General features: G+C 42.1%; 2 protein-coding genes across 2 annotated transcripts in view; one reads left to right on the top strand and one right to left on the bottom strand.

Annotated features, from left to right (window-relative positions):
- The window catches only part of PRKACB (protein kinase cAMP-activated catalytic subunit beta), a 90717-nt gene extending 67137 nt beyond the window's left edge, over positions 1-23580 (bottom strand). The window contains exon 1 of the mRNA XM_089515548.1: positions 23325-23580. Coding sequence (XP_089371674.1) covers positions 23325-23370 — 46 coding nt within the window. The 5' untranslated portion in view covers positions 23371-23580. The remainder of the gene's footprint in view (positions 1-23324) is intronic.
- The window catches only part of TTLL7 (tubulin tyrosine ligase like 7), a 202131-nt gene that overhangs the window by 52275 nt on the left and 123830 nt on the right, over positions 1-26026 (top strand). The gene's annotated exons all lie outside the window — the stretch shown is intronic.

The raw sequence follows: 26026 nt of genomic DNA, 5'->3' as shown, positions 1-26026 counted from the left end.
GAGAATAAACTCATATGAAATGTGATGCTTCAGGAGAGGTCTGCAAATACCACGGACTGCCAAAAAGTCAAATAAATATGTGCAAGATTAATCAAGCCTAAACTCTCCCTAGAAACCAAAATGACTAAATTGAAGCTATAGCACTTTGGACATATGTGAGATGACATGACTTGTTAGAAAAGATTATAACCAGAAGCCAAAGTTGACTTGATAGCAATTAACAATCCACACATACAAATCTGTAAAGTGAAGTTATATGTGTCTTCAAGTTGTTTGTCTACTTATGCTGACCCCATGGATTTCATAGGGTTTTCTTAGGCAAGAAATATAACACTGACTAGATTACTGCGATACACTCTTATAGCACTGCTATTCCACTTTAACTGCTCTGGCTGCCTCCTGTTGCATTCTGAGATTTGTAGTTTAAGGGGGGCATTTAGAATTCTTAGGCCTCACATACCTCAAAATGCAACAGGAGGCAGCCAGAGCAGTAAAAGTGGAATAGCAGCACTATGAGAGTGTAGTGCAGTAATGTGACTAGTATTTGTTGGTAGTCTCCCATCCAGGTAATAACCAGACGTGAGCCTGCTTAGTTTCCAAGATGAGATGGGATCTGGTGCCTTTAGGGAATATAAGCATAAGTTATTATGTTGCTCCTAAATTTCAACATTGTAAGTCATCTTAAACCAGGGGTAGGCAACCGTTTTGAGCCGGGGGCCGGGTTGCTGTCCCTCAGACAACTGGGGGGCCAAAACCAAAAAATAAATAATTAAATAATTTTTAAAGTAAATAAATAAATAAATAAACCAGGACAAATGTAGGACAACATTTTCAAATGGTGGACACTTTTTTTAAAAAAAGTGGAGGACACGCAAAAAAAATTGCTGATTTTTTAAAAAATGTTAATATAAATGCATGTTTCTGAGGCGTCTATAGACAATTGCCCCCCTTGCCCCTGTGCGCGAGAGGCCAAAGGCTCCGGCGGCAATCAGCGGCAGGACCAGGCTGGGGCCGGTCCCAAGGCCTCGCCGGGCCGCATACCCCTGCCCTATGATGTGTGGGCACTGCCATGATTGCGCGCCCCCACCCAGACAGGGCACACGTCCATGAAGTGCAGGAGCCCAAGCGCCCACATGCCTGTGGGTGCAAGAGCAGTCATAGGGCTACGTTGCAACCCTTATGACGGTGCAAAAAACAAAAAAACAAATCCACTCTAGGCATCTCCTTTTTTGCTGCACAGCATTGTTGCCCCATTTGGTTGCTGCAGCAACACTGTGCAGCAAAGAGGGGTGGCGCTTCCTCGCCTGTATGTACAATCCCATTGATGCTCTTCTTTTGTTCTCTCTCCAAAACCAACCCATTCATTGTTCAGCTATTTTGTTTTAGATTCTTTACAATACATAAAGTGTATATATTACTCTTAAATTAGTTAAGATTTGTCTTTCAAGATTAAATCTTTCTACTCAATGGAATAAAAACTCTTTCTCTGCATTATTAAATGACTTTTGTGCATCTATGGGCAACAAATACTACACTCATCCCTCCCCATTTGCAGACTTGGGATCTGCAGCTTTGGTCCTTCACGGACGGCAAGCATGGAGGGACAAAATGGGGCACGTGCCTGGGGCACAGTAGCACACCCCCATTATAACCAATGGAGCTTGAATATCTGAAATATTTCTGATTCATGGGTGGTGGTGGTTCCAAAACAAATCCCCTGCGAATCGGGAGAAACGAGCGTACTTGTTTTTTCTACTATTCATAGGGTTTAACCATACTACAGAATGAAAGCAGTTGGACACCCTTTTAACTGTCAATGACTTATCCTACAGAATCCTGGGATCTCTAGTTTGATGAGGCACCAGAGCTCTCTGACAGACAAGGATGAATAGCTCACCAAACTACAGATCACAGGATTCAACCGGATAAGTCATGACAATTAAAGTGGTGTGACTACACTCATCCTTGATCAATATATTTATCACTTTCTTGCATCGGGTTGCTCTGTTCTATTATTATTATTATTATCTTAATGAGAAGTATTTGAAAACTCCCTGAAAAAATGTAAGAGGGATTCAACACTATCCTAAGTCCTATGTGTATGTGCCTTCAGTTCGACTTGCACAGTTTTGCACCTCCATGAATTTCTTAGGCAAGGAATACACAGGTTTTCCAGTTCTGTCCACTGAAATACAGTCGCCCCTCCTAATGCACGGATCTGGGATATGCGGTCTTGAATACTCACTGAGGGGCAACCTCTGTTGTTTCCAATGGACCGCACCCCTGTGCACACTCACAGGCTTATGGGGCTTGGATATGCAAGGGCAGGCGGAATGGATCCCCTGTGAAAATGGAGGGCCAACTGTATATTCATTTGTGGTCTCCCATTCAAGTACCAACCAAGAGTGGCCCTCCTTAACTTCCAAGACAGGATCCAGTGCCTTTAGGATATTTAGGCCTACATTTCCCTTTAAAATGTACATTTTTGAAATGACACTTTTTTAAAATTTAGGCTAACACAAGTAACAAACTTTTAGAAATGCAGGGTATATCCAGAAAGAATGAGAACCATTCTAATTGGTTTTCTAGTTTCTAGTTGGTTTTCTAGTTTCTAATTGGAAGTTGATTTTCACTCCCTTTTGTTCTCAGGTAAATTTTAAGGATCAGACTCACGGGAAACCATTATTTATGTATCCAGCTGAACTGATTCCTTGTGATATCCTAAGGCAACTCTCTTATCCTTCTCTGGAGAATTTTTTTTAAAAATATGCCTTTTAGTTGCAAATAAAGTGACAAGCAAACATGCAAATGAAAGAACATGCTATTGTACTAATGGGGAGTAACAATGAGACAGTCCACTTGTGTGTAAGTGTGGGGCAAGGCATACAGTAGCAGACTGAATCTGTATTCAGTGTGCTCATTAATATACCATTCATTGGCAATGTGATCTGAACTTAAGAGAACACTGAACTTTTCCTTTTAGGCTAACTAACATAGCAAGTCCTGGTTTTTGGTACATGTGTAGCACCAGATAGATTTAAACCTGTACTGCTGGCTGAAAACAAGATTATCACTTACTCTGTATCTAGAATACAGAAAATAAGCAGTGAAGTCAGTTAATCAGGGTTCTAAGTTTGAACCAACCAACACTGAAGCCTGCACTCAATGTCTGTTCAAAGCCTCATGGTGTATTTAATAAGAGTGTTGTGGCACCCTTAAATATAACAGATTTATTTTGCCACACAGCTTTCACAGATGACAATCTACCCCTCCAGATAACTAGAGAACAATATAAATGGTTTTATATATATTTATTAAACGGGGATGGGATCAGAGAAAAACTGGATACAGAAAGTGACAACTACAGTGTATTATCATCACTGTGCTCCATGTATGAGCACTGAACTCTTTCCAATATGTAACAGCAGTGCTGCAGGCATGTGCATGGCAGCATAATACACAACCATATTCATAACTGAGCTAGAAAAACACTTTCCCAACTCCTGACCCCTGAGATACATGGCAATTTCATCATCTGGACACAAACACAGGAATCACTTGAGATGTTGCACTGGAACATCAATACTTTTCACTCCACCATCAACCTGGATGTAGAACACACCACACCACTGGTTTACTGTCTGATACTATGGTGCAACTATTGTAATGGACAGGTAAGCACTACTTTATATTGAAGATCACTGTACACTGTTAGATGCTTCCAGCTTCTGCCCACAATACAGCCGTCTCTCAACATTCGCAGATTTGACACTCGTGGTTTTGATAATTCACAAGGTCATGGTTGCTGTGTGCGCACTCCTCCTCCTCTTCCTCGCACGCTTTTCCCCTTTGGAAGGAAAAAGTCTAGGAGAGAGTAGTCAGGAAGGGTGTGTGCATCAACCCTGCCCCTTTCCAGGACAGAGAGCTGCCTCTTTCCCCAAGCAACTCTCTGCTCCGGGAAGGGGTTTGGGGAATCGATCCACCACTTTGTTCCAGGACAGAGAGCTGCTTGTGGAAAGAGGCAGCTATCCATCCTGGGAAGGGGCAGGGAGCAGATGAAGGGATGGGAGGGCAGGGAAAGAAGAGGTGCGCACACGATCCTGCTCCTCTTGTCCCACTCACCTGTCCTTTAACCTGGCTTCCTGGGGGGGGGGGAGTTATTCATGGTTTTTCCATATTCACGGGGTCTTGCGCCCCTAACCCCCATGAATATGGAGGGATGACTGTACATGCAAAAAAATTTTTTTTCTACAGCCAAGCTCAACTGCATCTGTTCAGAACTGCAGAACAAGGGTTTGTAACTCAAAGACATACATCAGGCATTTCTCAATATTCTTGGCTATAGTGCACACTTAATAATAATAATAATAATAATAATAATAATAGGATTTATTTATATACCGCCCAATCACTGGGAATCCGAGCGGTTCACAAGAGAGGGGATAATAGACGGTTCCCTGAGGAGCCAAACAAACAAACACCCTGACAAGATAAGACTGGTACCTGGGAACAATTTACTTCAAGGCAGATTCAAACAAGAAAATAACAGAACACCAGTAGTAGTCTAATAGAGCTCCCACCTGAAACCACTCAAATATATCAGTGGACTCTGGAAGATGATATTCTCATGGGCCATGAATGGCAAGCCTGTATTTGCTTACAAAGAACCTCCCAACTTTAAATGAACACTTACCAATAACAACCAATGCATTTGTTCCACATATCATAGAAAAAGGTAAGACCTTGCTACAAATTCAGTTGTCAGTTATATCTCCATATGTTAGCAATGTTCCTCTGCATTATATACAGGGCTAAAAGGATAATCTGTATTAAGTTGAAAAAAGTTTTCATATTCCAAAATCTTTTTACCACTAACATGGTACTATTATGTTGATAAAAATACCGTAGTTGATAGCATATTAAATGTACAACACTAATCATGGAGGAAATGGCATGTATGCTCCATTTTCTCAGTGGCAGCTACTTCTATAGCTAAAATAGGCAGGTTAAGTAGATCAAATTGCAAACGGCTTCTGCTCTAGACTTTAACTGAAACAGTATTTTTTTTCCTTTATAAAGTTCTGAATAAGATAAGAGAGTTATCTAATGTTTATGCTGTGTTGTAATAATTGTTCAAAATTGTGCAGGATGGCTAACAACATGTTATAAATCAAGTGTGGAGAACTTGCTGCCTTAGAACCACATACAGCCGTAGCCTAATTTCATAAGTGATTATTTCAGACCTCTATAAGAGCAATCCCTCCCAACCCAGCAGCCTTCTAAATGGGGAAGACCGAGGAGAGGAAGAAAATGGGCTGGCTGATAAAGGGAAGTAAAAGCAGTGGTAGTGACAGAAAAGGGATGGAATTTGCTTGCTTTTCACTATGGCTCTCCTTTCACCATGGCCTTGTCCAGCACTTATTTCAGTCTTGATCAGTGCTGGCATCTCCCAACAGACTGCTTACTCCGAAGCAATAGTTTCACAGCCCCTTGAAATAATAACAGCAGTAAAGCACTACCACTTTAAAACAAGCATTTCACTAACCAAGCTGATTAATGGAAGGGTGGCTTCTCTACAGTCAGTCAACTTCTGAGTCAATATGCAGCTCCTTCTACCCCCTCTTTTGAGGAATGGTTGTAGAACCTTAGTGGAGTCTCACAGTTGGGACCAGAAAAGCCTACCATATTGTTATTGTATTCCTTCAAGTAATTTCCAACTTATGGCAACCCTAGAGGAAACCTACTGCTCAGAGGAGGTTTGCTGTTGCCTTCCTCTGAGGCTGAAAATGTGTAACTTGCCCAGTGTCCCCAATGGATATTCATGGCCAAACAGGGTCGAACTCTGGTCTCCAGGGCTGTAGTCCAATGCTCAAACCATTACACCACACTGGCTCTCTCTACCATATCCATCAATATATGGCAGCTGTCTTTGGATTTTGAACATAGACTACTTTGGGACTTAGGTATAATTTGGCTTTAGGCTTGATCTGCTTGCAGATAATGTGCTGTCCAGCATGTCCATTATGATCATTAGACTTTAAAGTTCCAGTATTAGCCAAATCAAGATGTTACGTTTCAAACAGAAGAATGGGATATGTATATCTTAAATTTATAGTTACAGTAATGATGTAAAAGTATATACATTATAATGAGAGCTATAAACTGTATAGGCATAATCCATCTGACAGTTTTCAGAGAACATCTAAGTCAATTTTAGCTTGTTGATCAACAAGGACAGTCCCCTAAAAGCCTACATAAGCAAAAAGTTTTAATCAACCTAATATTTCAAAGAATTCTCTCTTACCACCCCTCCCTGAACATGTACAGTCATTTTTTTTTCATGTATCCTTTCCTCCCATCCCAAATGTAATTAAACCTGATCTTGAAAAACAAAATGCTTTGGAAATTAGAAGTGGGCAGACAATGTGTTATTTATCACTAGCAGCCTTTGTTTGGACCATGTCCATTTCATGCATATAAGCATAAATCCATTCTGTTAAATTTCCACATCCTTCAGAAATTGCATTTATTTTTATGGAACTATATTACTAACATGTATATGTTTATACACTAATTTTGAGCCAGGAAGTGCTGTGTAAAATTTGGAAAAGTTACAGTAATGGAATCACTTTAAAATGTCAACCACACAGTATTCTTCCCCACTCCTGCTTTAATGTATGCTTGTGACACTTTTACTAAAATCTGCACTGTTCCTTGGCCAGTCTGTCTGGTTTACTTCAGGTGCAGGTGTTCATTCTATAGGATCTTTCTTTCTTACAGTGAGGAGCATTTTCTTTTAACATAATCAAGTATGGCTGATTTTTTTTAAAAAGGTACCCAGGTGTGATGAAGTAACATGGAAGAGTGTGAAAGGCAAAGCAATATGCAGTGCTGCAGTCTGTGCCCATCATCACCTCAGTGTGTATTCATCCCTAGATGTGATCCTTGATTAACTTTTTAATTGGGGAAACAACCTATCTCCATTCCTGCTGAAAAGGCAGGCAAAATACATATTGAATACATTTTTGAAAACTAGATATGCTGGCCTCTTCCAGCAAAACAAAGAGACTTGCAGCAGCTTTATGATTAATAGATTTATTTTAGCATGAGCCTTTGTGGAGTATACAGTGGGCCTTTGTTATCCACTGGGATTTGGTTCTAGAACCCTCCATAAATACCAAAATCCGTGGATGCTCAAGTCCCATTAAATACAATGGCATAGTAAAATTGTGTCCTTTATGTAAAATGGCAAAATCAAGGTTTGCAATTTGAAATCCATACTTTTTAAAAAATATTTTCAAGCTATGGATGCTTGAATCTGTGGATAAAAATCCATGGATAAGGAGGGCCAACTGTAATCCACTTCCATAGATACATTGAGTATAGTCTTAGTGCTTCACGTATGTATGCACATTGAACGTGGTAGAGGATGAGGGTGGAAAAAATATAATTCAGATAAAGACATATGCGTATTGACACTGGCCAATTAGCATAAAACAGTCTGGTAATACTTAATACATTATGAGGATCTGTTATCAGATACAAGTCTGCTCAGCAGAATTACCTATGAAGTATTAAAATAATGAGCAAGTATTTTGTTTAGTAGAGCTAAAACCAAAAAATCCAATTTTTCTTTCAAAAATGTAACTTATAGACCAGTGATATTCAAAATGGTAGTCTGTAAACCAGTGCCAACCTCTGAGCCATTGACTGCTCCCTCCACAGCAAATTTTCAAAGAAGGAACAGTGGTAGCCAGTGGGCACCAATATGGTATTAGTCCCTGGCACTTTACACCCCACCCCACCCAAAATGACTGGTCCTTCACATTAGATATTTTACTTCTCTGGCTATTACTTGGCTATACACAAAAACATTTGAGGCAATACAAGTTTTAATACATGAAATGTGCTGAAAACCACTGTCTAGATTCAGACCTACAGTGATGAACTGGAACTATTTGTTTGTTTTTCCTGATCGAGTCCCTCCACCCTTTGCTATCTCCTTTGCTCCAATATAACCACTTTCAGATGAATTATAGTTTTCCTGGGAAATTCATCAGATATTACTGATGTGCATTGCCATATCTGATATCAGGCTGATGTCCATTTATTCCTTTGTTTCCCATTGTTGTCTAGTTTTGCCCATTTTCAAAGTACCACTGGAACTTCCTTCTGAGTGAGCACCAGTTGTTCATGTCAGAGTATAGCAGAGTAGCTGACAATTTTAGAAATGTATTCACAGCCCTCAGCGAAGATAACAGCCGATGGAGGTCTTCCAGAAATGATGGAATGCAGGTAGCGACGGAGACTCTCCAGCATTCACTGCCAGGCTTCTGCTGATTAACGACCAGACAAGCCAAGCTCCCGAAAGTGCTTATCTTTATTTACAAAGTGCAACCAAACAACCAATGCGACTATACAGAACTCACAATCAACTCCTCTCTCAAAACCCACAACAATTACCAGAAGTCCCTGAGTTTATATAGACACCAAATCATGCAGTCCCACAAACTCAGCCTCTTCCTGTCCCACACAGAAAATTGTCCCCTTGTCTAATCAGACACGTGTTCAACTTCAGGCTTGCTGCACGCAGGCAGCAGAATGACCTTGTACCTATGAGCAACAGCTGTAGCTTATTAGCTTCATCCTCCATGTGCTCATGGTCACCACACATCTAAACATTTAGTGTTAGCTGGCTTTTAACCCTTAACAGTTCAGACACAGGCCACTAATATGAGTCAGTATTTACACTGTACCTTTAAATTCTTTTTGCTGCTTTTACACAGTTCTAGGAAGTTTTGGGAAAAGTACTTGTACTATATGTAAGAATTATGATGACATGCCAGAACATTTAGTCTGGATTAAAGACATGTGACTAGTTCATCATATTCTATACACCCATAATTAATATACATAGATACAGTTCATTTAAAAAAAAAGACTTAAAACTACTCAAGGTTTTCAAGGCTAGCTGGACAAAATGTCAAAAAGTGAGCTTGTTTTTACTTTTAAAAGTACAATAATGTATAACCTATTTCCCAGTTCCCATAAGGTTAACATTGCTATGTGTTATGTGTGTGTATGTGCCTTCAATTTGCCTGTCAACTTATGGCAACCCCCTGAATTTCACAAGGTTTTTGTAGGCAAGGAATACTCAAGTGTCTTTTTCCATTTTTTTAAACAACTCCCATATCCATCGATCTGGTATCTGTGGTTTTACTTACCCACGTCTGAAATAAATGTTCTCTCTGGGCATTTTCTAGGTCTTCCATCGTGATTCTATGCTTCCAGTGGAAGTTGACCATAAAGTCATACTGAAAGGTCTAGGGGGCTATCCGCAAGGGCCAAAAGGACCATGTTCCCTTCAGCCTTGTATGGTCCTGTTTGGATGATGCAGGCCAACATCCCCAGGACAGGATTGGACAGACTGGACACTGATCTGGCAGTCCCTGTCTGATTCTGCTCAAAGTATTAGCATAGGGCAAAATGACCAACTGTTTCCTGCAAAGTTTCTTAGAAACTCTGTGGCAACACCCGCTGACCCTGACACCCCTAACCTTCCTCAGCCTTCACCTCCGCTAAGACCTCCATTGTGGCATCTGATGTGGAAAGGAGGTGCCTGGCCACATAGGCGTAGACAAGTGCCATGCTTCCATCTCAAGTGCCACAACAGGGGTCTTCTCAGTAGAGGCGAAGGCAGAGGAAGGTAAGGAACATGTAGTGGTAGCAGAGCCATGCTGGGACAGCGTGCATATGTGTAAACACCCACCAATGCCCACACCATCCTGGGGACTGACCCAGGTCAAGATAGCATAGGCATGGCCCATGCTATCTTGGCCTGTCTCCTCGGCCCCCTAGATAAGTCTAAAGAAGTTTTCTCTCTAGGAATCACTAGGTCCTCAAGTGCAACTCCATGGCCAACTTTTGCCAGAAGTCATTCATTTCAATAAGGTTCTTTATTACCTGCAGTTTCACATTTCCATGCCAAGTCCGGGAACATATACCCCGCAGATAAGGGGGTTGTACTTTATCCAAATCACAAACTAAACATAAAGGTAAAGGTTTCACCTTTGACAACATGGAATTTTCCCAGATTTGCTTTATATGGCTCACAGCACATTTGCTTTCTGTCATTTCCTTGTAGTCCTCTCACACCTGATGTGCTGTTTATTATTTCCTTTTTGCCTCAAAATATTACGTTATACATAGATTAATTAGACTGATTGTTCAGCTACCTCGAATGTGTATATAACGTCTCATTGTTTATCACACCTTTAGATTAACTAATTTTAAAATCTCAAATTAGAGCCATATAGCTGAAAAGATTTCAAAACCTATTAAATAATCAGACCAGAAGTATGTGTGTGCTTGTTTAATGGAGCAAGACACAGAGGGAGAAAAGTCTAACTAGAACACAATATTTCTATGGTGAAGCATATCATATTTTCTAACAGGAAGGAGTAAGAAAGGGAAAGGAGCAGACATAATGGATTGGGAAGAGACAGATACAATGAGTTTGCAAAAGATTCAGGGTGAGGGGATAACACTTTTTAGCTATACACTGTAATCAATCTGCCAGGCAGCCTGGGCTCAGTGCCTGGTCGAGGTAAGGCCATGGAGGTGAGCCTAGTAGAAAAGACATGGATGGAGTGATCAGTCAGAACTCACATAGTAGCTTTAAGGTGGAGAATCATCCCACTCCTCTCTTTCTATTCCTGGACTTGTAGAAGTGCAGGACATATGGCCAGCTGACCCAAAGTGACCACGAGGCCAGCCAATTAAATCTGTATTGGACTAACAGTTATAGAGTTGGAATTAATCTTATTTTTGTTTGTTTGTTTGGCATGGACTTCCTCTGAGACCAAAGAGATTTTGACTTGCCCAAAATCACCCAGTGGGTGTCCTTGGCCAAGCAAGGATCCAAACCCTAACCTTCTGGAACCCAACACTCAAATCACTACACCACACTGGCTCACTAGCCACTTTACTCATGTATATTTTGTACATTATTTTGCATCCATCAACAGCCTGGAAGAGAAAAAATTATCAGCCTTTTTTCCCTAGCTGTTAGCTACAGAAGATATCTTTAGGGAACTAAGTAAGTGACTGTTTACAAGCTTAATTAAAAAAACAAACACCACACACACACACACACACACACCTACCTATACAGTATTTTCAATTACAACAGCTTTCCAAATATGTTAATAACCTGCTCATGTCTTCCTGCCCCAAAGAAAGAAATTCCATTTTGGGAAGCTTTGCTTCCTGAATAAAGCCATGCACCTGGACAGTGATCTAAACACTGATCTAAAAGTAGAGCTACAAGGAAAACACATGTACACAGACACCTTTAGGTTAAATTCCAGGTAAGATCTTATTTTAATGAGCCACAGAGCATTAGAGAAATTAGCGGTGTGCCTAAAGACCTCTCTCCTCTCCTCAGTCTGATGCTGTAGTTCAAACAAAACAAAACAAAACACTTACAGTTTGATCTATGATTTCTTATTACAACTGAATCAAGAAACTTAGTTTCATGTCTACTTAATAACCAAGACAAGAAACTGGTAATTAGCCCCAGTTTTATAACCTGGTTAATTAACAGAGACTGAGTCAAAGTTTACTGCTTCAGTTGTAATGGGACACTGTCATTGTCCAAACTGTGATAAGTGCTAAAGCCAGGCTGTGACTGACAGGGAGAGGACAGGGAATGTTGCCACAAAATGATCAATCTAATAAACTGATTAGATTAACTGAACATTTTTAACAGTAGAACCTACTGTCAAACCAACTGTACAATCTTTATGAGCTTACAAAAATGCAGTGTCTTAGTGTGTATACAAAGTAACCTTCCTTACTTGCTCAGTGGAGCCAAAACCAGCTTGCATATGCTCATGCAGACAGAGCTGTCCCATCATGAGTAAATAAGCATGAAGAATGAAGAATTTCGGTAACAAAACAGCCACCCTTCTAGACTGCTGTTGGTTAATACTAATTAAATAAGGCAATGACCTTTAGACTCCTCTCTTTAAAGAAAACTTTCAAATTGTTCAGGGTTTCAATAGACAACTTGTTTTTCTTCTAAAATCAAAGGCCATAACTCATTTTAATAACTCTTTCCCCTAAGTACTATTACCATATTATGAAAACCATGAGCCGAAGACTAGATCCACTGATAAGGTCCCCTCTTCCATTAATTTCAAAACTGCTAAATTTAAAGGGGAAAAGTAATAGAATGCAATAATGTCATGTTATAAAGATCAGATTGTAGACCAGGGATTTGTTGGGATATTCAATAATCTTAGCCTAAACAACTCACCTCAAACTGTTGCAGATATAATAAATAAATTAAATGTGGGGCCAAGTTCAGATATTAACAGTTAGCCTGGATGTCTTGGCAGCTTTGGATACAATGGTATCCTTCTAGATACCCTCACTGGGATGGGACTTGGACACAGTGTGGTTCTGCAACTTCATGATGCAATGAACCCAGAAGGTGGTACTGAGGACTTCTGTTCAACTCCTTTGCTACTGACCTATGGAGCTCCTTGGGGTACTGTTCTGTATCCCATGCAATTCCACATCAATATGAAACCACTGGGAGAAGTTCTCTAGAGGTTTGGGATTCAGTGCCATCAGTATGCAGATAATACTCAACTCTGTTTATTCTATCCACCTAACTCCAAGGAAGCTGGTTTGGTTCTAAATCAATGCCTGGCATCAGGAATTGATAAAATAAATGCAAATCAATTGAAGCTCAACCCATACAAGACAAAGGTGCTCCTGGTTAGTTAAAAGGCAAATTAGGGTGCAGGGATTCAGCCTTTGTTGGGTGGGGTTAGACTCCTCCTGAAGACACAGGTTTGCAGTTTGGTTGTACTCAACTCAGCTTTCAATCTAGAAGCCTATGTTTCTGGTGTAACAGGAAGTGCTTTTGGATTTAAACTTGTGCACTAGCTGATCCCTTAAAATGCTTGATACAGACCATAGTGATGCATGCCTCTGTTATATCCCATCTGGATAACTGTAACACACTCTGTACGGGGCTGCCTTTGAACAGTGTTCAAGAACTGCAGCTGGTACAAAGAGCTGCAACCTATGTTAACTGGGACAGATTACAGGAATCATACATCACCTCTGCCACAACAACTCCACTATCTGCCAATCTGTTACCTGGCACAGTTCAAAGTGCTGGTTATGACCTAGAAGGCCCAGTTTGTCTTAGGTCCAAGCTGTCTGGTGGTCCCAATCTCCTTGTATGAGCCCGTGTAAGCTTGAGAGCCTCAGGAGAGGCCCTTCTCTCAATTCTACCACCTTCACAGACACAGTTTGGAGTGATGCAAGAGACAGCCTTCTCAGTGGCTGCCCCTAGACTCTGGAATTCTCTCCCTGGAGAGACCACAATAGCCCCCCCCCCCCTGCTTCCCTTCTGTTGTTAGGAAACAGCCTTTTTATTCCAAAAGGCTTTTACAATAGAAAGCTTTTATAGAACAGAATCTTAAGGGCATAAAAAGAAAGGAGGGGAAGGGGGAAAAGAAATATGGTAATACCTTTAAGACTACTTGGTTTTTATTTTAGCATGAGCTTTGGTGAATACAAACCCACTTCTGCAGATGCAGTAACAAGCAGTGTTAAGGCCTCAGGCATAAAATATATTTATACAGCTGTTGGAGTGGGGAAGAATGTAACAGAATCCAGAAAGATGTAAAACATGCCTCTTGCCCTAAATTTTCAAAGGGCAGGGTATAGTGATACAGGTTTTTCAGATCTTTACAGTGGTGATCTAATGTTGATGTATAAAAACAATAAATGTGCTTACCAAAAGTCGGTTTCCCTGGGTTCAAAACCTTTTCAGAGAAAGGAACGTTGGTTCTTACCTGCTATACGTCCGTTTCCAGCGGAGAAGGTTCGATCCTCCTTAGAATTGGGTTGCTCCTCCCATGAGCTCCTAGAGGCAGGGACATAATTAAAATAACAAAAGGACCCCCCTGCCTCCTCCTGGGAGGGGCGACCCAGGAAGTCCAGTTGTTATCTAGCCTAGGAAAATAGCAGGCTGAGGCCAGAGGCAAAAAAATTGTTAATAAGAGTCCATACTCCTGTGATCACCTGAGCAGTGAGCTCTTGTAGCTGAAATATTGGCAAAGGAGGCAGCGCACAACTCCCGGTGTCTTCCAGCAGCACCTCGGGTGGGAAGGAGGATCAAACCTTCTCTGCTAGAAACGGAGATATACCAGGTAAGAACCAACGTTCCTTTTCCCAGTGGAGAAGGTGAGATCCTCCTTAGAATTGGAATTTACCAAAGCCCTCCCTCAGGGTGTGTGTGCTGTGAAGGGGGAGACGGCGGAAGGACGCGCTGAAGGACCCTCCTGCCAAATGCAGCCTCAGCTGACTGGTAGAGGTCAAGCTTATAGTGCTTGAGAAAGGTGGAAGGTGTCTTCCAAGTAGCAGCCCTGCAGATCTCGGCCAGGGGGGCTCCAGTAGCCCAGGCTGCTGAGGTGGCCGCGCTCCTGGTTGAGTGAGCGGAAGGTCCAGATTCTTGTAGCAGGCCGCAATGCACTCTCTGATCCATCTAGCCAGCGTCGAAGGAGACACCTTTCTTCCTTTCCTCACTAGGCTGTAAGAGACGAAGAGGGCCTCCGAGGATCTGAATGGTCTTGTCCTCTTGAGGTGTATCTTGATCAATCTGCGGACGTCAAGGGTGTGCCAGATCCTCTCTAGCTCAGTCGCCGGGCGAGGGCAAAAGGATGGCAAGATGATGTCTTGGGATGTGTGGAACGCCGAATTTACCCTGGGTATGAAGGTGGGGTCCATGTGTAATAGGATGGAGGCAGGTCTGAAGATGCAGATGTTGTCTCTAACTGATAAGAAACAGAGCTTGGATACTCTGCGGGCTGAGGTGATGGCGGTTAAGAAGAGCACTTTCCATGACAGGTGCTTGAGGGAGGCCTCTTTCAGCAGCTCAAAGGAGCGAATTGTGAGAGCCTTGAGCACGGTGTATAGGTCCCATGACTGAAATCTGTGATGCATGGGAGGGGCCATCTTCGGCCCTTTCCTCCGCATGAAAGGGCTCCATGGAGCCCTTTCACACAGAGGAAAGGGAAGCCAGGATGGAAGAGGGCTGGGAGGAGGAGCCAGACGCGCACGCCTCTGTCTCCTTCTCCCAGGCGCCATTTTCTGGCTTCCCGCTGTCTCAGAGAAACAGTGGGAGGCCTGAAAATGGCAGGGAGGTGGCAGAACGGGCACGTGCCCGTTCTGCCTTCTCCCTCGCCCCGTGCCTGGCAAAATGGTGTCGCGTGCCACCTGTGGCACACATGCCATAGGTTTGCCACCACGGTGCTAGGAGCAAGGCAGGGGAAAAACTGGACTTCGTGGGTCGCCCCTTCCAGGAGGCAGGGGGGTCCTTTTGTTATTTTAATTATGTCCCTGCCTCTAGGAGCTCATGGGAGGGGCAACCCAATTCTAAGGAGTATCTCACCTTCTCCGCTGGGAAAGATTCCTTTTCTTATAAGTGCAGTAGCAAGGGCTCTCTATTAATATATATAGTGTGCCTTTAAATCCTTTCCTTGTTCATAACTCTGCTAATGGACTAGAATTTGTGAATTTAATTCAATTCAGCTGTTTCTCTTTCTAATCTTGTTTTGTAATTCCTTCTTGAAGGATCACAACCTTACCTTCAAAGAAGGTTGAAACGTTCTGCAACTGGTTTTTGGGTACTGCCATTACTAATGTCAGATTTGTGTCTATTAATCCCCTTGCACAGACATTTAATAGAGAGCTGAATTGCTTTAAACTGAACAGTTTTAAATCACCTTTTATCTTTTTAATTGATTTTTATATTTTAACTATGTCTTTAAATTGTTTTAATATTGTGCATAGGCTAATTCACTTTTTGTACATATTTAGCTGCATTGTTCTTGTTTTAAATTGTAAGCTGCCTTGAGTCCCAGTTTTGGGGGAAAGGCAGGATATACATAAACATAACAACAGCAACAGCTAACACCTTTCTGTGTCCTATCTGAAGAGAGCTTGTGAATTACCAGTATACTGTGGACACAGGGAAGTTGATGCAGTCTTCTTGCATTTGACTCCCTCCCTTCACTCACCATGAGTTCTTGTTGACCTCACTTGTCTTTATATAAAGTCTCTACTTCCTGTAACTAATTGTATGAGCAGCATATTATCTTTCACTAAATGTCTACATCATAACAAATTAAAAAAAAACCAATTGCAAGCATAAAGGAAACAATCTTGAGTAGGAAATGTATCTTCTTGACAGCCCTACATTCAAATGCAATCATCACTTATTTGTCTCCCGTTTTATTTTTATTTTTTTTTAAATCCTATATTTTAAGGGCAATGACACCATTTTTAGACCTCATCAGTAATGATGTCTTTTAAAAAAAGTATTCACTGAGACACAGTAAGTTTAGCTTTTAACAAGTACATGTAAGTATAATTCCTACATTTACCCAAGGTAATATGGGTCTTAGTGAGAAAGTAAAAACTACATTTTGGAAGCATTAAAGTTGATTGACATTGCAGTCCTAAGTAGACTTAGGTAGAAGGCAAGTCCCAAAATATCACTTGCACTTAACTGGAACTATGTTCAGATGCATTTAGATGCATTTCCTTTTGTAGATCAATCCTAAAGATTTCTCTAAGCTCAAGTTCAAGATATAACTGACATTAACTTACACAACACAGAACGTGAGTCCCCATCCAGTCTCATATTTAATACAATATCACTATTTGTTCCAAGCTATATTAAAGGCAGCACTGGTGGTTTAAAGCATATAGTGCCCTGTGGGGACTAAGCAACAGATGAAGGTATATTTATATGGTATTTATTACTAAAATGGAATGATTATATTTGGTTTCATAGCCACAGATCCCAGTAACAGCAAGGGTTCTCATATATTATCCAGGTATACAAAATATCAACTACAGCAGAGATCAGATTACCCTTCATTGTCTTTATGAAGTGCAGAATGCTATTGGCCTATATACATACCATGTATAATCTTTTAATGAATTTTAATGTTTTTAATTATTAATACTTTACCCTGATAAATTGTTTAATTGTTTTTAGATAACTTTATATTTATAATTTTATCAAATTGTTTGTATAGTTTTTAATCTGTATTGTTTTAGGTATGTTGATAGTTGCCTTTAGTCCCATTATTGGGAAGAAGGCAGGATATAAATGAGTAAAATAATAATATCATCACTACTTTCAGTAGAAGCAGAACCAAGGGCATGATTAACAGCTTTAAATCCTCATCTCACATCACATGTTTTTTTTTCCTTACTGGTCTCACTTTTTGTGAAACTTATTCAAACTCCTATACTTTTCAACATACCTAGTATCAGCTTATAGCAAAAATCTGTAACTGAGGCCTTGACATTAAACTGAGCAGTTATAGCAGTTGCGCAATTAAGAGTTACAACTCAGGATATGGCATGTTTAGCCCATATATCAAAGCCTGATAGCCATATATAAGACTTTATTCTGCAGGATCCCCAGTGGGATTTTTTCCACTCAATCACATCAACTTTGCCACCCTCCATCACCCTTTTAAAATCCAGATTCAGGAAGGACAATCTTGAAACTTCTTTCTTGGGATGCCATACACAGTACTGCAACTACTGTCTTATTGTGCATTCAAGATTCCCAACAGAAACTCAGAAATGAAGGCGCAACAAAGCCTATCACAGGCAACTAGGAGCTATAGCCGAGCTCGTCATGACATGAACATAATTGCTGAACTACATTGGGGCTACTTGGCCCTTATGTCATAAAATGACAAGGCTGTTCCTTGCCAAGGAGCTGATATTTATTTGAATATCTGATACTTTATGCCCAAAACTATACAGATAGGTTGCAGTTGTTCCACGTTCTCAAATGTTACCAATCTGACCTCTGCCTTGTAAATGGATAGCCACAATTTTATTTGCATGTGCAAAAGGAAGAGATATCATTTTTATTTATACAGGAGAGTCCAAATTAGAGTAACATATATTAGAAATGCTTTATGAAATTGCAGTCCTGTACATTTCATGCATCGGTGGAAAGGTTTGTAGGTCAGTTTGTTTCCAGGCACAATTCAAGGAACTGGTTATAACCTATAAAGCCCTATATGGCTGAGGTCCAGGCTATTTGACAGACCCCCTGTATGAGCCAGCCAGATCTCTGAAATCATCAGGAGAGGCTCTTGTCTCAGTTTGACTATCATCACAACCACGACTGAGAGAGGGCCTTCTCAGTGGCTGCCCCTAGAACCTGGAACTCCCTTCCCAGGGAGGCCAAAATGGTCCCCTCCTTTATGTCCTTCCTGCAGTAGGCTAAAACCTTTTTATTCAGACAGGCTTTTAAAATAGAAAAAAATTAAAGAACTTGCTAGAGGATGCTGTACTGTTTTAACTGAACAGTTTTAAAGTGCTTTTTCATGTGTTTCATTGCATTTTATTTTATTGTTGTCTTGTTTTAAGACTGCAAATAGTTTAATTCCATTTTGATGCTCACTTTTGTGTATCTGTAACTGTATTATTCTTTTAAACTGTGAGCTGCTTTGAGTTCCAATTCTAGGGGGAAAGCAGGATAGAAATAAGCATACCACCACCACCAATAATAGTGAAGAGCAACCCTTCCGGAGACCAATGTTTTTAAAAGGATGTGTAACAGTAGTGTTGCTTCAGAACTACTGTGATGAGAACAATCAGTTCACCTAAAACTAAAAACCTCTGCATTGTCACTTTGTGAGTGTCTAGTAGGCTACCTCCTCCCAGCAATAAAGCTACTTTCAGCAGAAGCAGAACTGTGCACAGAGGCCTAAACAAGAGTATACCAGTGGGTACTCTCAGATAAATCTCTTAATCATACAATGAATGGGCTACTGGACCACAGCTCATCAGAGAGACACATAACAAATACACTATACATAAGTTAATGTATACACTATACATGGTTATGACTCTGAAGAGAAGTTGGTCATCTCAGTTTTTCAGGTTGAAGCCAGAGGATTTTTTAAATGCTAAGCGCACACTGATGTAACATATACCAGATAACACTCCCCACTCCTGACAAAGAAAGAAAGAAAGAAAGAAAGAAAGGACTATGAAAACTATGCTCATGCTTAGTATTAGTTTGAACAGTATTAGCATAAGGGTGCTTCCCCTAAATAGGGATTACAACATAGCACTTTCATAGTAGTTGGTACCTGTTCCACAAGATACTTTTTCCCCACTACACCTCTACAATCAGTTTCTGTGGATATTCTGGTGATATTGCTATCTCACACACAACTCACTGAAATCAAACAATGAAGTGTTCATCCTCCAAAATAGAACTAAAGTTCTAATCTTACACAGGGATAAAGCCACTTTAATGCAGTAGGGTTTACTCCTGAGTAGACATCCGTAGGAATATGCTTTTATGCATTTATCATACTCTCTGGATATTTTTTAAAGACTTAAACAATCACTGCTCTATTCAACCAAAGATTTGTTTTATTTGACCAGATAGATGACTTCCCTTAGAATAAAGCTTCCTATTTACGAAGACCATAACAACCTTTTTAGAGAAGTACAGCATTGGCCTAATAAATTAATGTCTGAATTAAGAGTTAAGGAGCATATGATGCTGCAAATCTTACCAATGGTTTATCTCATGCACACTATAAATAAATAAATGCAAAGCAAACCTCCAGGAATGCTCAATACGTTGAGAGTAAAACAATTACGTAGTTTTCAGAATGCCTTGGCAAAGAGAATGTATACAAATGCAAGCAATAGTTATCTTTAATAACAAATGGGGGAAATGGCATGTATATTTCTGCAGGTTGGCTTGTGCAAAATTAAATAAATCATACCAATGATTAAGGATCTACTAAAAAATGAATCATACCCATGTTTGCTTAGCTATCAGCCTCATAAAGCTTATAAAGATTGTGTATGACAAACTTTTAATCTACTTGTGTCGCAAAAGTCTGTTTACAAGATAAGAGTTTTAAAAAAGTAAGAGTTTTCTGACCTCCTTAAAGACTTACAAGTTTTATTTGGCATAGGCTTTCGGACTGTAATATCTGATGAAAGTGGGTTGCAGTCTACAAAAGCATATGCCGAATAAAACTTGCTAATCTTTCAAGGTGCCACAAGGCTCTTTGTTGTTAATTCTCAACACGTTCCTTATGCAGACAGATGAAGCATTTTTACACACACGCTCTCCCATACCATTCACAGGCTGGAAGTTTTCCATAAGTTTCAGAAGCTGGGAAATAACGGTTTCCAGCACAGAACAGTGAACACTATTAAAGATTTTTGTGTGGCAATATCAGAGGGAGGCAAAGGAGGAAAAGAGGATGAGGAGGAAAGACACATGTACCAAACAAATCACAGCAGAGTTTACATCATTATGCAGCCGCTCTCTCCAAGCATTCATTCCCTTGACACTAAGATTGTGAAATAAAGCTTCTTCCAATAGGGCCAAAGGTTTAGAAAGAGAAAAGAAAAATAACTGGCAGGGAAGAGGAAGAGAAAGGGAGTTCCCTCCACCTGCTTTAATTTACAGATTGAGTCTCCCTTATCTGTAATTCCAAAATATTAAATACTCCAAATACCAAAAGTTTTTTCATGGGTGGCTGAAATAGTGACACCTTTGCTTTCTTTCAACTTTGTTTCATGCACACAATTATTACAAATATTGTGTATAAAACTACCTTTTGGCCATGTGTATATGAAACATAAATGATTTTCATATTTAGACTTGGGCCCCATCTCCAAGATATCACATATACAAGAGCCAATGTGGTGTAGAGGTTTGGACGTTGGATCGTGACTCGGGAGACCTGGGTTCAAATCCCTGCTTGAGCATGAAAACCCACAGGCTGACAAATCATGCTCTCTCAGCCTCAGAGGATGGCAATGATAAGCTCCCTCTGAAGAAATGTGCCAAGAAAATCCCATCATAGGTTCACCATAAGTCAAACATGACTTGGAGGCATACAACAACAATAGAACCATGTGCGAATAATCTAAAAATCCAGAAATATCTGAAATCCCCAACCTTTCTGGCCCCAAGCATTTTGGATAAGAGGCCAGAATGGTGTAGTGGTCTGAGTGTTGGGCTGTGACTCTGGAGATCAAAAGGACCTTGTAGCAACTTTGAGACTAACTGAAAGAAAGAAGTTGGTAGCGTGAGCTTTTGTAGGCTTGCACCTACTTACTCAGATGCATTTACTGGAGCGGTAAGCCCAAAACCAGGCAACCAAATGCATCTAAGGAAGTAGGATCAAGTCCACGAAAGCTCACACGACCAACTTGTTTCTTTCATAGTCTCAAAGGTGCTACAAGATCCCTTTGCACCCTGATTTCCCAGACTAGCATGGCTGTATCTTTGAATTCTACCTCTAGAGACCAGGGTTCGATTCCCTGGTGGATGGCAAAAACAACAACAACAAAACACTGGGTGACCTTGGGTGAGTCACACTCTCTCAGCCTGAGTGATTTTGCAAGGGCAACCCCCCTCCCGGTGAAGAAACTTGCTACGAAAACCCTCTCACAGGGTTGCCATAAGTCAGACTCAACTTGGAGGCACCTAACAACAACAAGAAGAAAAAAGACTCAAGTAGTTTGTAACATAACATGTTGTTACAATGTTGAGCCGATATGCCGCAGTGGTTTGAGTGTTGGACTAGGACTCTTGAGAGACCAGGATTCGAATCCCCTCTCAGCCCATAGAAAACAAAGAGGTAACTTGTGGCAGGTCACACACTCTCAGCCTCAGAGGAGGGCAAGGGCAAACCTCCTCTGAAGAAACTTGCCAAGAAAAACCCTCTCATAATAGGGTCACCATAAGTTAAACACGACTTGGAAACACCCAACAACAACAAGAACAAAAAAGCCTATATTCCTTATACTGTACATTTTTGTCTCATTGTATCCTTTCTATCAGTGGTCCCTTAACTGTGCCCTTTGAAAGATTTTTGGACTTCATCTCCCAGAAGCCTCAGCCATGTTGGCTAGTAGCCTGGGATTCTGGGAGCTGAAGTCCACAATCCAAATTGCATGTTATCTGATGTTGTTTTAAATTGTCTGCCCTATTTTAATGAATGCTAACATGAATTAATGTGTATTATTTAATTATTTGTGTAGAATGTATGCCATAGACAGATTTATTTTATCTATTTTAATTGTACATACAGAGCTGTGTAAATTTACTGTGCTATATAACTAAAGCTTAGTAATAATAGTAATAATAATCATCATCATCATCCCTTAAAGAGCACAGTTTGGGGACCACCGCTTTCTATTATACTTTGGCTTTGGTCCAAAACACACTGCAGAAACCATCCATTCTGAGACCACTTTAAGTGCCTTGGTTGAATGCTAGGGGATTCTAGGAGCTGTAGTTCTGTGAGGCATGTAGCCTCTTTGGTCAGAGAGCTCTGAGGCCATAATAAACTACAACTCCCAGGATCCCCTAGCACTGAGCCAGGGCAGTTTAAAGTGGTCTCGAAGTGGACCATTTCTGCGGTGTGTTTGGGACCCTAGAGGTGTGGGCACTAGCCCAGCTTGACCACTGAAACCCAAGGCTGGAGGTGTGTGTGTGTGTGTGTGTGTGACCTTGGGCAAGTCACACACTCTCAGCCTCAGAGGAAGCCCCAAAGGCAAACCACTCTGGGCAAGCCAACCAAAACAAGGCCAGTCGTCCTTTCTCCAAGGGAGGCAGCCTGGCCTGAGCAAAGGAGGCGCTTCTGGAAAGGACACAGCAAAGAGGAGGGAAGAGGGACACACACACACACAAAAGAGAGCCCCTTCCCAAAGGAAGCCCAGCCCGCCTTGGAAGGGTCAACTGGAGCTGCCCTGAACCTGGCCAAGACCGGCTAACCCGCTTACTCCTAAGCCCCAGAGAGAGAGAGGAGAAGGAGGGATGCAGCTGGAGCTTCCCTGGCCCAGCAGGCCCACAGCAAAGGAGGCCGAAGGGAGGGAAGGAAAGGAGGAGGGTGACTGCAAGGAATGGGGGCCAAGGAGGGAGGGAAGGAGGCCCCCCTGGCCAGGCTTCCTAGGCCTCAGGCCCTGCAGCCCCTTGGAGAGGGCAGCCTCCCTCTTGCTCCTGACTCAGAGAGGCCCAAAGGGAGGCCAGTGCCCAGGGAAGCCCCAGCCTCTCCATCTGAGACTCAAAATGGAGGACCCCTTTGGGCCCCTCTCCTGGAGAGCAGCCGAGGGAAGGTCCTGGGAAACAAGGAGGAAGAAGAGGAGGAGGAGGAGGAGGAGGAAGACCCCCCTCTAAGCCCAGCCAGCCTGGGAGTCTCCAAGCTGCCACTCACCGCTCTCGATCTCGTTGCCCTTCTTGGCGGTGGCGGCGTTGCCCATGTCCCTGGCTCCCTCTGTCCAGCAGCAGGGAAGGGAAGGAAGGGCAGGGAGAGCGAGGGGGGAGAAGGTGGTCCCCGGGGAAGGCGCCTCTGCTTCCCTCCCCGCTCCGAGGAGGGGCCTCTCCCTTTGCGCCTTCTCTGGGCTGCTCTGGCTCCGGCTCCTGCGCTCGCCTCTGCCTCTGCTGCTGAGTTGGGGCTCTCGGCTGGGCTGCTTCACACAACACACACCGACACACAACACACACACACACACAGCGGAAATGACGGCCGCCCCAAGCGCCTCCTCCTCCTCCTGCTCCTGCTCCTGCTGGCTGCCTCTAATGCGCCCAAAGCTCCCCAGCAGCAGCAGCATCCAGAGGGAGAGGACACTGCCTCTGGCTGCGCAAGGATTCAAGGAAGGGCTTCGCTGGGAGGCTGCAGGGTCTTTCTTCCTCTCTTGCGTTCGAGACACACTGGATCTCCAAGGCCTCAGCCCCACCTCCTCCTTTTCCCGGGCGCCTCCTCCATTGCAGCCTTCGGTCCAGGAGGGATCCATTTGGAGCATGGCCAGGACACCTCCCCCATTTCAAGCTTCTCTCCAGGAGGAATTGCAAAATGCCCTCCCTCTGGAGCATGGCCAGGGTGACCGGACCTCCTGCTTTTCCAGGACACGTCCTCCATTGCAGCCTTCTGTCCAGGAGGGATCGCAAAATGTCCTCCATTTGGAGTAGGACATGTTCTCCAGTTCAAGCTTCTGTCCAGGAAGGATTCCAAAATGTCCTCCATTTCCAGCAGGACCAAGACACGCCCTCCGTTTCAAGCTTCTCTCCAGAGTAACTGCAAAATGTCCTCCATTTGGAGCATTACCAGGGTGGCCAGATCTCCTCCTTTTCCAGGACACGTCCTCTATTTCAACTATCTGTCCGGGGGCATTCCAAAATGTCCTCCATTTATTCCTTACATGACCAGGACATGTCCTCCATTTCATCCTTCTGTCCAGGGGGAATTCTGAAAGGTCTTCAATTTGGAGTGTGACCAGGACACGTCCTCCACTTCAGCCTTCTCTCCAGCAAGGATCCCAAAGTGTCCTCAGGCTGTGTTTGCAGAGGGGCAATCCCCAGCTTGCCCGGGAGAAAAGAAATCCATTGATGTCCTTCAGTGTGGTGTTGTTGTGTGCCTTCAAGTCCTTTCCAACTTATGGCAACCCTATTGCAGGGTTTTCTTGGCAGAATTTGTTCAGAGGGGGTTTGCCATTGCCTTCCTATGGGGCTGAGAGAGTGTGACTTGCCCAAGGTCACCCAGTGGGTTTCATGGCTGAGCCAGGATTCAAACCCTGTTCTCCAAAGTCGGTGTCCAACTCTCAAACCACAATGCCACAGTGACTCCCCATATTAGTTCAGTTTATATGCAGTGGCATTGTGTCTCTTGCTGCAGTGCATCCATGTGCTTGGATGAGTGAGGAACTGAATGCGTACAAAAGGAGTCGAGAATTAATCCAGACATTCTTGGTGCTTAGCTATATGACCAATGTGGGAAATGGGGTTCACCTTAATCTAGATGGGGAGGCACTTGGGGACAGTTAGTGGGTTTGGGCATGCTTCAGCTTTGGCTGTTGCACCAACCATGGCCTTTCCTGGTGAAGGTGAATCTTGGCACAACAGCACTTATCTTCAGGCCAGAGTAAATGAGTGTTGGTTTTGAGAAGAGCCCTAGAAACCTCAGGAGATGCAGAGCTCAGCATTCATTAAGTGTTAAATGAAAAACAAAATGGCAGGGAGAGAGCCCAAACCCCACAATTTATTTTTATTAATGCCAACTAAATGTGCAAACTTCCAAGTCTTCCAGACATGTTTATTAGATCATATAAAAAGGTAGGAGGGAGTTCAAAAACCGGGGCAGATTTTATCAAGGCAGGGGGAGAGCTAAAATTAAATTCAGCTCCAAGATGCAGACTGAAGTCTCTTCCAGATTGAGCTAAAGAGGTTTGGGGTCTGATCTGCATTGCAGAAAGAATGCAGTTTGACACTGTTTTAACTGCCATGGGTATGGAATTCTGGGATTTGTAGTTTCATGAGATAGTTAGCCTTCTCTTTTAGGAAGTTATGGTACCACAACAAACTACAGATCTCAGGACTCCATAAAATAGAGACATGAGGATTAAAGCAGTGTTAAACTGCATTATTTTAAGATTGTAAGCCTGAGGGCAGTGAACTGTCTTATTAAAATAATAATTGTAAGCCGCTCTGATAGCTTTTAGGGTTGAAGAGTGGGGTATAAATGCCATAGTAATAAAAATAAAAAGTTATTTCTGCAGTGCAAAATAGACCAGAGTCCTTGGGATGTAACTCCTTGAGTTGGGTGTTTTTTGTTGCCTCTGCATCCAATCATTGTATTCTTTTGGAGAGAACACATTTGTTTGTAGTGATTTCTTGGATCTGCACCAGGACTCTTCCAAATGTTTGTTCTTTAAAAAAAAAAAAGCTGGAGCCTGATTCACTGAAGCGATCCTATGGTTTGTATGAGGAGCTTTTTCCTCTTATTTGTTTTTTTAAATAGTAGTGCAAAAAAGCTATTTCACTGATGCACTATAGCAATATAACTATTATTTTATTAAAGGAAGAGAAGAGAAAGAGACCCTAAGGGGCTGTGCTCCCCAAACACCTGATTTTGATAGAAAC

Source organism: Sceloporus occidentalis, unplaced genomic scaffold (genome assembly GCF_023333645.1).
Source record: "Sceloporus occidentalis isolate IW3139 unplaced genomic scaffold, rSceOcc1.0.p SCAF_3, whole genome shotgun sequence".
NCBI lineage: Eukaryota > Metazoa > Chordata > Lepidosauria > Squamata > Phrynosomatidae > Sceloporus > Sceloporus occidentalis.
Note: the sequence above shows the minus strand (reverse complement) of the source record. Positions and strands in the feature narration are given on the sequence as shown.